The sequence below is a fragment of the Diorhabda sublineata genome, chromosome 11 (assembly GCF_026230105.1).
Source record: "Diorhabda sublineata isolate icDioSubl1.1 chromosome 11, icDioSubl1.1, whole genome shotgun sequence".
NCBI classification, from domain to species: domain Eukaryota; kingdom Metazoa; phylum Arthropoda; class Insecta; order Coleoptera; family Chrysomelidae; genus Diorhabda; species Diorhabda sublineata.
In genome coordinates this window covers 4,756,836-4,771,414 of record NC_079484.1, presented here as the reverse complement: position 1 = coordinate 4,771,414, position 14,579 = coordinate 4,756,836, and the positions used below count along the sequence as shown (strand labels likewise).

The 14,579-nt window shown below is 31.4% G+C and overlaps 1 protein-coding gene and 1 long non-coding RNA gene across 19 annotated transcripts in view; one reads left to right on the top strand and one right to left on the bottom strand.

Moving 5' to 3' along the window:
• The window catches only part of LOC130450202 (TLD domain-containing protein 2), a 235,304-nt gene that overhangs the window by 34,240 nt on the left and 186,485 nt on the right, over positions 1-14,579 (bottom strand). For all 18 annotated transcript variants that reach the window (XM_056788460.1, XM_056788455.1, XM_056788463.1 and 15 more), the window contains one exon: positions 1,353-1,481. In XM_056788460.1, coding sequence (XP_056644438.1) covers positions 1,353-1,481 — 129 coding nt within the window. The remainder of the gene's footprint in view (positions 1-1,352; positions 1,482-14,579) is intronic.
• Positions 6,528-12,029, top strand: LOC130450204 (uncharacterized). The gene is made up of 3 exons (XR_008910557.1): positions 6,528-6,876; positions 7,246-7,333; positions 11,499-12,029. It is a non-coding gene; the product is annotated as an uncharacterized LOC130450204 (long non-coding RNA).

Here is a 14,579-nt window from a genome sequence, read left to right as displayed (position 1 = left end):
TAACCCAGATACACCTCGTATGTTTAGTGAAAACTACGAGGATAGTCCCAGAAGTACCTAGACTGACCTAGAGATGGCGGTAGCCGTACTACCTGCGAAGATCAGCATCGCAGTGGTCCACCAAAAGAGGTGATGATTCCAAAAATGTTGAAGAACATCCACAAACGTCGACTGAAAGTGTGCGAGCTAGCAGATATAGTAGGCATTTCAAAAAGTGCGATACATCGCACATTAACTGAAAAATTGGACATGAGAAAGCTATCTGCATGAATAGGTGTGGTGTTTGCTCACAATAGAACAAAAGCAGCTTCTTGAAGACGTTTCTATCGAGTGTTGGGCAATGTTTCTCAGAAATAAAGCCAAAAACGTGGGTCCATCACTTCACTGAAAAAGGAAGAACCCGCTCCAAAGAAGACAAAGACCGTTCCAACTGCAAGAAAGGTCATGGCGTCGGTTTTTTGGGATGCGCGTGGGATAATTTTCATTGACTATCTTGATAAAGGAAAAACTATCAGCGGCGCGTATTATGCGACTTATTGAGCGAAAAAATCAAACAAAAACGGCCGCATTTGGCTAAGAAGAAAGTTGTTTGATCAAAATAATGCACCAGCTCACACATCCGTTATTGCAATGGCCAAAATTAATGAATTAAAGTTTGAATTGCTACCTCATGCACCTTATTCGCGAGATTTAGCCTCCTCGGACTATTTTCTATTCCCAGGCTTAAAAAAATTGCTTGCAGGTCAAAGATTTTTCAAGAATGAAGAGGTAATATCGACATTTAATAGCTATTTTGAGGAGCTTGACGATTTTTATTATAAAAAGAGTTACGAACTTTTTGAACATCGCTTAATTTCCAAAATATTTGTGTTTTCTTTGTTGGGCCAGATATTTCTGGGAATATCCTCTTATAGAAAAGTCATCGTGGTGTCACAATCACAGTTGATACACGTATTTTCTTCTGGTATTAACTTTAAATAAAATAGCAACCGCTGACGATTTAAACTGTTCTAATATCAAAGTCGGAATTATTTATGGATGAATGTCTACCAATTTCGTTAGTGTATAACCACATAATTCACCCTTTCCCAGTATTCCAACCATTTAAACTATTTGAATAAATTTGAATTGATAGTGACCCACACAGCAAATATTTGACTAACACAACTTTTACTAGTTGAGAGAATTTTGGTTGTTAAACGTTGGTGTAAACTGTAATAAAACAATTTTCATTCATCAAATAGTTGAATCAATTTTATTCTATTCTGTCAGTGTAATCATATGATATAATAGAAAAGAGAGAAGAAATAATAAAGATGATAGAGAAGAATTAGTCGAAAATGAAATCTTACCTCCCAACTTTCTTTGGTTAATTCGGTGATTTCTCCATCTTGACTTCCGTGTCGGCTTGCGGATGGAGTTGGTTCTTCGCTCCATAATTCCGTATCCATCTCCACCAAGGAGAAGCCCCTTTCTTTAACCTGAAATAAAACACCAATAAATGAAATTATAACATTAAATGAAAAATTACATTTCACTTACAGCTCTAAATTAAAAATTATATAGTTCGAAATAAAATTTAATCGAAAGAAGTTTGTTTATTATTTGGATTATAAAAATGAGACTATTAAAAATTTATAAATACAGCTTACGGTTTAATGAATTTGGTTTACGAGTTGCCAAAGTAAATAACAAGTACGATTAACAGAATTAAAATATAGTGTTACGAACACGCTTCGAGAAAAAAAAACATTCAACTATTTATAAAAAACCATTACCAGTTGTAACTATTTATTAATTAAAATCAACCGATTCAAGTAAGAATTTATACCAGAGCAGCACACCTGAACCATGAACGAAAAGAAGTCCTCAAGATTGAAATGAATTGCTCGCATTAACTATAGTCGATTTTTACGAAAGAAGATAGTTTAGATATTTCTTAAAAGAGAGGACGTGTCAGAGCAACGTTCTGATCGGCCTACTGAAGTAGATGATGACCAAATCGAAGTCGTATAACTGTTCGAGAGGTTGCGAAGAAATGTTTGGGGCTAGTTAAGAAGCTTGTTATTTGACACAAAGAATCAACATTTGAGATATGCACCTTAAACGAAATGAAACCGAACCTTTCTTCAAAAGATTCATCACTGGTGATGAAGAATGGATCCTGTACAGTAACGTGGTTCAAAAACGATCATGGACAAACACGATAAACCGGTAAAAACCATATCGAAAGCTGAAAAACAATAAAAAAAGCTCGTGCTGTCAGTTTGTTGAGATTACAAAGGTGTTGTGTTTTTGAGCTGCTTCCAAGGAATCAAACGATCAATTCTAATGTTTATTTTCAAAAATTAATAAACCTGGATGGATCAATCAAAGAAAAATGGTCATAATTGTCAAATCGGAAAGGTTTATATCAATTTTTTGCTGAAAAGGACCAGAAATTTCATGAGCGCGGAATCATTAAGCTAAAAGAAAGATGGTGAAAGGCCATTGACGAAAATGGAAAATATATAATTGATTAAAAACTATTCATTGTTTGTTGTTTTATTTTATACAACAAAACCGAAATTACTTGGTATTAAATAATATTGCTAATACCTGTACCTAAGCTAATACTTACAACAACAAACTGTGAAAAAACAAATAGAGCTTAAGCCGTCTAATTCATGAAAAATTCATGTCATAATACATAAAATTATTTCAATACTTTCGAGATGACCCCAGTTGTACTGTAAATTACTGAACATTTTCACACGTTACTTCATGGAAATAACTTCCATTTCTGTTTTGGATTTTTTGATTACCAGAAAGCCTTTGATCCAATTGAGACTTTTGGCAGTGAACGAAGCAAGTATCGACCATAGATATTTGCCTTTAATTAAGGATATTTCCAATGACACCATGAAGTTAGAGGAAAAGCTAAAGTAAACCAAGACGTTCGTCAAAGTGACCATCTATCCTGTAAGGCTTGAACAGGAAGACAACCAAGGCGTTCGTCAAAGTGACCATCTATCCTGTAAGGCTTGAACAGGAAGACAACCAAGGCGTTCGTCAAAGTGACCATCTATCCTGTAAGGCTTGAACAGGAAGACAACCAAGGCGTTCGTCAAAGTGACCATCTATCCTGTAAGGCTTGAACAGGAAGACAACCAAGGCGTTCGTCAAAGTGACCATCTATCCTGTAAGGCTTGAACAGGAAGACAACCAAGGCGTTCGTCAAAGTGACCATCTATCCTGTAAGGCTTGAACAGGAAGACAACCAAGGCGTTCGTCAAAGTGACCATCTATCCTGTAAGGCTTGAACAGGAAGACAACCAAGGCGTTCGTCAAAGTGACCATCTATCCTGTAAGGCTTGAACAGGAAGACAACCAAGGCGTTCGTCAAAGTGACCATCTATCCTGTAAGGCTTGAACAGGAAGACAACCAAGGCGTTCGTCAAAGTGACCATCTATCCTGTAAGGCTTGAACAGGAAGACAACCAAGGCGTTCGTCAAAGTGACCATCTATCCTGTAAGGCTTGAACAGGAAGACAACCAAGGCGTTCGTCAAAATGATCATCTATCCTGTAAGGCTTGAACTGTAAGACATAGGTACAAACGTGAGCTTTTTACCCAAATCACCCACGATTTTAACAATTTGCAATTGGTAGATTCCGATGAAGTTATCGATATACTTGATGATGTGAATGAAGCAGCAAAAATGTGCTATAAACCTGTATAAAACTAATGCGATTGCCATGAATCGAGAACGTTTTGGAGCAGGTATGCCTGGGCTGCATTGTGATGTTAGAAACGAAAGCACTATCGATTATAAAGGAATTAGACTGCGTCCTGTCGATGGTGACGGCATCAAGACATACCGAATAGCTATTTGACTAAGGAAAGTACGACGGGAAAATAAATTAATCGTATCAAAAGCGACAATATTTAAAGAAACCCATAATAACAAACATAGTTGCGACAGATATAATGAAGTATGAGGATGAACTAAACCTAATATTATGTAATAAGCGTCACCCAAGATGAACTTATAAATAGAAAATCCTATCAATATTTTAATTCAAAACAATTTTCCGACCACAGTTTCTTGATAATCGCTTTTTTTTAATTATTTTTGCGAGTATCTTTGAATAGCTTCAAGAAATCTAAAAATATTTTCCGCAGACTATCATGAGTACATAGACGTAATATACATATATACATCTGCAATGTTTCATATCTGTTAAAGGTATAGAGCATATGTACATAAAATAACAAACACCCACTAACCGCATCGACCGCGAAAATCCAGTTTATAAATATTTTGAAAAACTTTTAACTCTAATTATGTGAGATGAAACCGATTTTATATATAGAAGTTTTAATTTTGGATTTTCGATTAGGATTCGAATTGAATATGTTTATCATTGAAGATTTACTCGTCGTTAAAAACGTTAAAGGTATGACGAAATTATTGATGAAAAACAGAAATTTCAAAATCAACTTGAAACATATCACCAAGTTACTAATATCGAGAAAAAGTTTTAGCGGACGAGTCTAAGGTCTAAAGAATATTGTCCGTGCGTCCTCTGGGTGTTTTAATTCATCATTTCCTCCTTGACTACAACGCAATTATGTTGATAATCCTGAGGTGCAATATACCATAAAAAAAAACGCGTTACGTATCTGATTTTCTTAGTTGCCGAGATATTTTTGAAAAAATTTGTTTGTGTCAATGACTTTATAAGTAAGCAAAAAAACTACTTTTTGCTGTAAACACAGCTGATATAGTTCAGGACGCATGAAAAGCAACAGGGTTAACATTAAAGATAGAGAGAGCGATATATGGGAGCTGGTTCAAGTGGACACAAACTGCTGATAGATAGAGAAAGAACATCTGTATATCCATAGACAAAGAAATACTAGACAGCGCTTTCAATTAAATTTCGTGTTCCAATATTAGAATGAGATACAAAGAAAGTTGCGGTATTGCTATCTTTGTCAAATATTCCTTTTAATTTCTTGTATCGTATTGTATTGTTTCTAAACTTGGACCACTTTTCGAAAAGCATCCAAGAATGTTCAAAATAGGTATTTTTCAGTAGATAGTAAATACCTTAAAAATCAAAGTCTACCTTAGGCCGATATGTTTTTACCACCCACCCCAGGTCAAATACGGGATGGTCATTTTTGGTTGAAACTACCCGTGGAAATCAATAGAAAACAGCACAAATTATTCTATAAATTTTTTCGAAAAACCAATACTTTTTGACTTATGCGTAATTGAAATTTTGATTTTTACAAAAAAAAATCATATTTTTAATAGATTTTTCGCAAATAACTTCATATTTTATCGAAAAAACTGCGAGGATGTTAAATGTAGCTTTCAAATAAATACCAAAAAGACGTACTACAAATTTATTAAAGGTGGAATTTATTTAGTGAATCGAGGTTTTGAAAAATTGAAAATTGTGAATGTCACGAAAAAAATGTATTGAAACTTTTATAAAAAAACTTTAGAAAAAAGTTCAAATTAGACTTTATAAGACTATACATAAAATAAAAGAGTTATGACAAAAATAACAGAAAATCCCTTTATTTCATGGAAAAAACGTTATTTCTACCCTTGATATTGTCACCCTAATTGAAATAAATTTTTATAAATGTTATGAAAATTCAAATAACTTTAATTGAATATAAAATAATAGGATCAAGAATTTTGAATGGTTTAGAAAGCTTGATGTTGAATTTATGGTTAAATTGGAGAAAGCATTTTTCAAAAAAATCGTCTTTTATTCAAAAAAACTTGCTAGAGAATAATAAAAATTTGTTCAGAATTAACCGATAAATTCACAGTAGCGTGTGACTGGTTCCCTTTTGGAACCCTTTGAACTTTTCCCTTTTAAAAGTAAAGGGTTCAATGTATCCCAAACGTTTTAGGCCTAATAAATTATAAACTTTCCTACAAAAAGGTTTTTAATCGACTACCTAGCTTAAAAATTAATATAGTTCTAAAACAAACTAAAACATTTTTAATTTCGGAGCAGATAAATTTTGAATTATAGCGCTGTGTGTGTATACACACTTGATGAAAAAAAAAACAGTATGGTACTGATAAAAAGCAACATCTGCTTTGGTGAAAGGAAACTTTCTACATATACTTGTATATATGGTGTGGAAAGATTGATTAAGGGTTGTAAAACATAAATAGTATCCTAAAACTTCCTGCGATCTTTATTTTAATCCTACACATGTTTTTTTTCAATTTTCTGATTGCTTTAATTTCTATTTTGCTGAATTTTGACAATAAGGGGTAGATTTCACTCCTTAAAATAATTTGCACACATTGGCAAAGGGTAAATTTTGAAAAAAAGGGTAAATAGAATTTCACGCAAATCCATTCGTCTTGATTTCTGAGATGATACCATATTTTTACAGTAGTTCACTGGACTATTAGTTCCAACTATAATAATATAATTTTAAAGTATTTTATTTATCCTGAATTAGTTATCAACTAATTCGGAATCGATTCTTATGCGTACAAATTTATTATGTAACATAGAGATTGCGTGGTATAATTTCGAATTAATTCAGTCACTGGTAATTCGAAGAATTTGACTATTTTTGTTGGCACCACATTATTAAAAAAGTAAAATAAATTTCGTAAAATATGTTGGCACGCAATTCGACTTCCTGTCAATGTTTTGTAATTATTAACAATCTGTTTATTTATATGAACTGACAATTCGATTGTTAGTTCGGAAATGTTTAACGTTATATAACTAAACGTGGAATTAATTTTATAATAATAGTATCAGATGTGTGTAATCGTGACTATCATTGTATGTGTTAAGTTTCTAATAATTACATATTTAAGGCTTTGTAATTTTTACTACTGTGAGTACCATAAAAAAAAGATATTTGGAAAAACAAAATAAAAGAATAAAAAGAGAGGGGACGATTTGACCAAGAATTTAGTTTAATAGGGGGCAAAATAAATAGAAAATAAAAAATAAAATTTTTCGATCTCGCTTCATTTTCGAGATATCGAAACTTGAAGTGACAATCAAAAGTTAGTTCTGGATTCGCGTTTTTTGTTTAATTTTTACATAATTTACCCTAATATTAATAATTTCTTTCAAATAAAAGCTTGTTTCTAAAGGATTTTTTTACTATTATTTTTTATTGTGTTTACTTAGATAATTCCATATTCATTACAATTCAAGAGATATTATTTAATAGCACATTTCATGTTTGGTTTTATAGGGAGACTTCAGTTTTTAAAAAAGGACAGAGACTAATAATTCACATTCACATCGATAGTGAAGACGGTTACCTGCCAGATGCTTTACAGGTATTTAAGAATGTCTTACTTCTAAAAATCTCGATTTTAATGAAATGATGGTTAAGGCAAAGCTTTTAGAAATTGTCAAAGAACATAAAAATAAGTATAGCTCGAAAATTATTGAAAAGTCACCAAAAAAGAGAATAAAACCATTTTACGATCACCGCCCTACCATTGTGAACCCAATCCCATTGAGTTGATCTAAGCAGATGTAAAACAATATGTTGCAGAAGTAATTGAAATATTTAAATCTCGTGACGTTAAAAATATTTTTCACGAAGCTATTCAGTGGCGATTTTGGGAGGTTTTGGGATACTGAATACGTCTCGCGCGAATAACTCGAAAACTAGGAGATATTCGAAAAAAACTAACATATAAAAAATGTAGAGCACAAAATTCTTTACAAAAAAGTATTCCAGGTATTTGTTCCTAACCTCAAAATTTTCACGTTAAAATGGGTTTATACACTCAAAAATATTTTGAATCGTGAATAACTCGACAACTACGGGGAATTCAAGAAAAAACTAACATATAAAAAATGTAGAGCACAAAATTCTTTACAAAAAAGTATTCCAGGTATTTGTTCCTAACCTCAAAATTTTCACCTTAAAATGGGTTTATACACTCAAAAATATTTTGAATTGCGAACACTCGAAAACTAGGAGATAATCGAAAACAACTAACGTATAAAAAAATGTAGAGCACAAAATTCTTTACAAAAAAGTATTCCAGGTATTTGTTCCTAACCTCAAAATTTTCACGTTAAAATAGGTTCATACACTCAAAAATATTTTGAATCGCGAATAACTCGAAAACTACGGGGAATTAAAAAAACTAACGTATAAAAAATGAAGAGCACAAAATTCTTTACAAAAAAGTATTCCAGGTATTTGTTCCTAACCTCAAAATTTTCACGTTAAAATGGGTTTATACGCTCAAAAATATTTTGAATCGTGAATAACTCGACAACTACGGGGAATTAAAAAAAACTAACACATAAAAAATGTAGAGCACAAAATTCTTTACAAAAAAGTATTCAAGGTATTTGTTCCTAACCTCAAAATTTTCACCTTAAAATGGGTTTATACACTCAAAAATATTTTAAATCGCGAACACTCGAAAACTAGGAGATATTCGAAAACAACTAACGTATAAAAAATGTAGAGCACAAAATTCTTTACAAAAAAGTATTCCAGGTATTTGTTCCTAACCTCAAAATTTTCACCTTAAAATGGGTTTATACACTCAAAAATATTTTGAATCGCGAACACTCGAAAACTAGGAGATATTCGAAAACAACTAACGTATAAAAAATGTAGAGCACAAAATTCTTTACAAAAAAGTATTCCAGGTATTTGTTCCTAACCTCAAAATTTTCACCTTGAAATGGGTTTATACACTCAAAAATATTTTGAATCGCGAATAACTCGAAAACTACGGGGAATTAAAAAAACTAACGTATAAAAAATGTAGAGCACAAAATTCTTTACAAAAAAGTATTCAAGGTATTTGTTCCTAACCTCAAAATTTTCACGTTAAAATGGGTTTATACACTCAAAAATATTTTGAATCGTGAATAACTCGACAACTACGGGGAATTCAAAAAAAACTAACATATAAAAAATGTAGAGCACAAAATTCTTTACAAAAAAGTATTCCAGGTATTTGTTCCTAACCTCAAAATTTTCACCTTAAAATGGGTTTATACACTCAAAAATATTTTGAATCGCGAACACTCGAAAACTAGGAGATATTCGAAAACAACTAACGTATAAAAAAATGTAGAGCACAAAATTCTTTACAAAAAAGTATTCCAGGTATTTGTTCCTAACCTCAAAATTTTCACCTTGAAATGGGTTTATACACTCAAAAATATTTTGAATCGCGAACACTCGAAAACTAGGAGATATTCGAAAACAACTAACGTATAAAAAAATGTAGAGCACAAAATTCTTTACAAAAAAGTATTCCAGGTATTTGTTCCTAACCTCAAAATTTTCACGTTAAAATAGGTTCATACACTCAAAAATATTTTGAATCGCGAATAACTCGAAAACTACGGGGAATTAAAAAAACTAACGTATAAAAAATGTAGAGCACAAAATTCTTTACAAAAAAGTATTCAAGGTATTTGTTCCTAACCTCAAAATTTTCACGTTAAAATGGGTTTATACACTCAAAAATATTTTGAATCGTGAATAACTCGACAACTACGGGGAATTCAAAAAAAACTAACATATAAAAAATGTAGAGCACAAAATTCTTTACAAAAAAGTATTCCAGGTATTTGTTCCTAACCTCAAAATTTTCACCTTAAAATGGGTTTATACACTCAAAAATATTTTGAATCGCGAACACTCGAAAACTAGGAGATATTCGAAAACAACTAACGTATAAAAAAATGTAGAGCACAAAATTCTTTACAAAAAAGTATTCCAGGTATTTGTTCCTAACCTCAAAATTTTCACCTTGAAATGGGTTTATACACTCAAAAATATTTTGAATCGCGAACACTCGAAAACTAGGAGATATTCGAAAACAACTAACGTATAAAAAAATGTAGAGCACAAAATTCTTTACAAAAAAGTATTCCAGGTATTTGTTCCTAACCTCAAAATTTTCACGTTAAAATAGGTTCATACACTCAAAAATATTTTGAATCGCGAATAACTCGAAAACTACGGGGAATTAAAAAAACTAACGTATAAAAAATGTAGAGCACAAAATTCTTTACAAAAAAGTATTCAAGGTATTTGTTCCTAACCTCAAAATTTTCACGTTAAAATGGGTTTATACACTCAAAAATATTTTGAATCGTGAATAACTCGACAACTACGGGGAATTAAAAAAAACTAACATATAAAAAATGTAGAGCACAAAATTCTTTACAAAAAAGTATTCAAGGTATTTGTTCCTAACCTCAAAATTTTCACCTTAAAATGGGTTTATACACAACTACGGGAAAATGTGAAAAAAAGTTTTGGAGCAAAAAATGTACAGCACAAAATTCTCTGCAGATTGGTCTCTAATAATTTTTCCTAACCTCAAAATTTCAATTATAAAATGGGTTTGAACGTTGAAAACTATTTTGAATCGCGAATAATTCGAAAACTACTGGAAATTTGAAAAAAAGTTTTGGAGCAAAAAATGTACAGCACAAAATTCTCTGCAGATTGGTCTCTAATAATTTTTCCTAACCTCAAAATTTTTGCCGTTCAATGGGTTCATGTACTCAAAAACATTTTGAATTGCGAATAACTCGAAAACTATGAGGATTTCGACACAAATTGCCGGACAAAAAATGTGGGATCCCAACATTCTGTACAAAAAAAGTTTAAATTTTTTCCTAACCTCAAAATTTCAATTATAAAATGGGTTTGAACGCTCAAAAATATTTTTAATCGCGAAAACTACGTAGAATTCGAAAAAAAATTCCCAGATCCAAAACTGCCAAAAATAATAATCCACCGATAACGAAGATAGTGTTCATGAATGCATTTTTTAAAAGTTAGTTAGTTAAAAGTATCAAAATATTGAAAAAAAATGGTTAAGAGTTGATAGGCGTATTCAGTAACCGGAAACCTCTGAGAATCTAGAAAATCGGAAGCGCCCAATTTAATTTCGGGTCTAATCCAATTTTACCTGTACTATAAGTGGAAAAAGTGTATTTAACATGTCCAGGAATAGGTTGAAATCCAAATTTGGAATATAGACATAGTCATCGATGTGCAAGTTGAGCCCCTTATTATGACGTACAATTTAATTGAGTATTTAGTGGAATACCTCAAGATTTTCGTGAACTTAGTACCAACGTGTGTCGATTTACGGTACTATTTACAAAAAAGTAATAATAAAAAGTTTTGCAGTAGCTTAAAGAATTATATTTATAAATAAATAGATTCTATATGTAAATATTTAGAAATGAGTAAATAAATAATATTTTCTATCAACATTTCCTTGTTCCTTATTTAATTTTTCAATTCACGAAACAGCGAAAACCCAGAGGAATTTTTCATACTAATCAAATATGAGATTAATAGACAAATGAAAATTTAAACGCCGTTATTGTTGACACTTTAAATAAAATATTATTCAAACATTTCTCTAAACTGCGCTATACTAATTAATGCAGTATTTTCACACGAGATATGATTAGTTTGTTTATTCGTTTTAGCTATAATTTCAATTTTGTATTAAGGTCAATAACGGACAAGTTGAAATTGAAGTCTACATCGCGAAATTTACGACTCTAATTTACTAAAGTGTATTTTTTATTATCTTATCTTTCATAAGACAAATGGGAGTTAATTGTTGTAAGACGAAAAACAAATTATATTATACAATATGATGATCAATCCAATTCATCTTTGGTTTTCTGGAGATGATCAGTATGAAATTACCGACGAAGAAATAGTCACAATGAAGGACCTGATACTGTTGAGCCCCATAAAGTAGCACGCAAAGAAGGGGTACAAATTTATGAAGCAGCCATTAGATACGCTGAACAGCAATAAGAAGTCAGAGATGGTGAGACTTGGCAGCAAAGAAGCGGAATACATCAGGACAGCGAACAAAAATCTTCTAAATTATCTATACATACCATAAATAAATATCATTAAATTGATTCTTAAGGTTATTTCAGTACTTTATATACCATGATTGAGATTTACAATACTGTATGTAATTTCTAAATCTATAGCGTATACGGTAATTTATACTTTCTTTTTTTTTAAATTGCTTCAGGAACAGTACTTTTAATTTACAACTCTAAATTGTTCTTGTTATTTTTCCTTCCTATTGTACTGTACCTATTGGTGCATAATATCATGTTTACTCACTAAATGTACAATAAAAATATTACGGTATTAACAGTGCAATACATTAAATCTATTTTTTATTGAACCTTCCCTATTATACGCCATTTTAGCTTCCGCCGCCCCATTTATTGCGGATAATCCAGAACCTTATTCTTCGGAAGAAGATTGGTCACCATCATGACTATTTGTATTTTATTCACAGCTGCTCTAAACAATTGCTTTGATGTGCAGTTAAACCTCTTCCTGATGTGTCTCTGCACACACAGCGCACTCAATTATGACCTGACGGAAAAATTAAACAGGTCGAGTTTTTATAAACCGTTTGCAAATGCGTTGCCGACTGGTTGGCAATTAGTTGTAGTTCCCCATTCGAATACAAAGGTCGTTACTCATTGCAATCTGGTTACTGATTTGCGTCAGAAATGAGTTTCTTTTGATCTGATCCGTGTGTATTCGGCCTTACACTTCAGGCGATAGGTGAAGGATAACAGGCGACATTCTGCAGGCGATAGGCACAATTAGAAAAAAAACAAAAAAAAATAGAAAGATGCTTTGGATTGTTGTGTACTGAAACATATTGCATTTGTTGATGCTTCTTAAAGGCATCTTTCTGCAAGTCAAAATCATAAAAGCCGGATTATTAGCATTTTACATAAATTGTTCATCAACTGTTGAAGTGTCTAAAAAAGCATACGCGGTTACATCGACACATAAATGTTGCGAGTACCGCCGGCGATGCCTCCAGAATGTAAAATATTTGCAGGTTAGGTCGTCTATCGCTTACAGCCCGCCGCTTGAAATTATAACGGCGGCCTAAACGTAATTCTTATAAAAACATGTTTAAATCGTTTTATCAAATTTTTGTAGTCAATTTTTTTTATAAATCATATAGGGTTCATTTTTCTCACACTCCCTACACTCAAATTTCTCAAATATCTTCTGTGACTTTTCATTTGTGATGTACCCAAATCAGTATAATTGTTTTTGCTTCTAAATGTTCTTGATTTTAGGTCTGTTTTGATTTAAAATTAGTTTCTTTCAAAAAATTATAAAAGAATTAATCAAATCAAAAGAGACATAAAATCAATAACATACCAAACATACCAAATGGTCTTTGTTTTTATAACTACTTTCTGCATTCATCGTTTGTGTTATAATAAAATGAAAACTGAATTTTTTAAATAATGTTTTCCTCCAACATATTGATCAAAGAAAAAATTTATCGATGATTCTTTGTTATTTGTCTTTGTCTTTAAGACCCTAAATTTATTCTGTTTTCAACTACTTTTGCAATTTCTTTTCAAAGGAACTTTGTACTCTAATTTTCTCAGACTACATCCAACCATTTTTTCTTTCGTTATTTAACCTCCTTCTCTTTCTTCAATGACACTTTTTGTATATTAATTTTCCAACTTCCTTTCAATATACCCCAATTCATTCTTTGAACTTTTATGAAACTTCTTCAGTTCTTGGTTACTTTTTCTCTCATGTTTCATTTCCGTATCTAATGTTGATGTTGGTCATAATATCTTATCAACTTTCTTAATCCTCTCACTGCTTAGTTCCTGTAGCTATTGTTTTATTTATTTGTTTCTTTTCCTTTTTTTTTTATCAGTTGTGATCCCAAAGATAAACAAACTTTTTTTATCTTATATTTTCCAAGATCTTTCTCTTCAATTTCTAAATATTCGTTTCCACCAATCGCATTCTGGTTTGGCAACATTTTTTTCCTGTTGGTTTACTCTTAGAACGTAATTTTTTGAAACCTTCTAATTTACAAATTTCCTTTTCATTTTTGTCATGGTTATCAAAGTTAAATCGTCTCATATTGTTGTGTGATACAATTTTTTCCAAAACAATTGAAAGCCACTGTCGATATTGGATATCTTTCTGCGGAAAAACTAGTTTTCGAAAACCATAATTAACATAAAAATAAACATTAAAGACACCGAGAAAAAGTTACGTAAATATTACCCTAAAAGTGCACCGTCACCTCTAATCATTTGAAATCATTGATAAAATACTGAAAAATGAAAGTACCTGAGACGTCACTACAATGTTCTGGTGTTTCAAAGGTTTATTGATTATTTATTTAGATAAATGAAAAAAAATTCTTTACACGTTGACATTTTTTGAAAAATATTTCAAGTGAAATATTTTGATTTAAAGTTTTTTTTTTAGTTTTCCGAAAGTTTACTTTCTTGGACTTACGCCCATTTAAAAAAACCGATTCAATTACAAAGTTGTTTTTGTATTAAAGTGACAAACATGCGGCGCCCTTTTGTGTAAAGAAACGAATTTTATGATCAGTTTTGAGGATCTGATTGCTTGTTAGAGAACTAGCATTATATGTTGAAGAGTAAAAGACTAGTTTTCGAAAACCATAATTAACGTAAAAATAAACATTAAAGACACCGAGAAAAAGTTGCGTAAATATT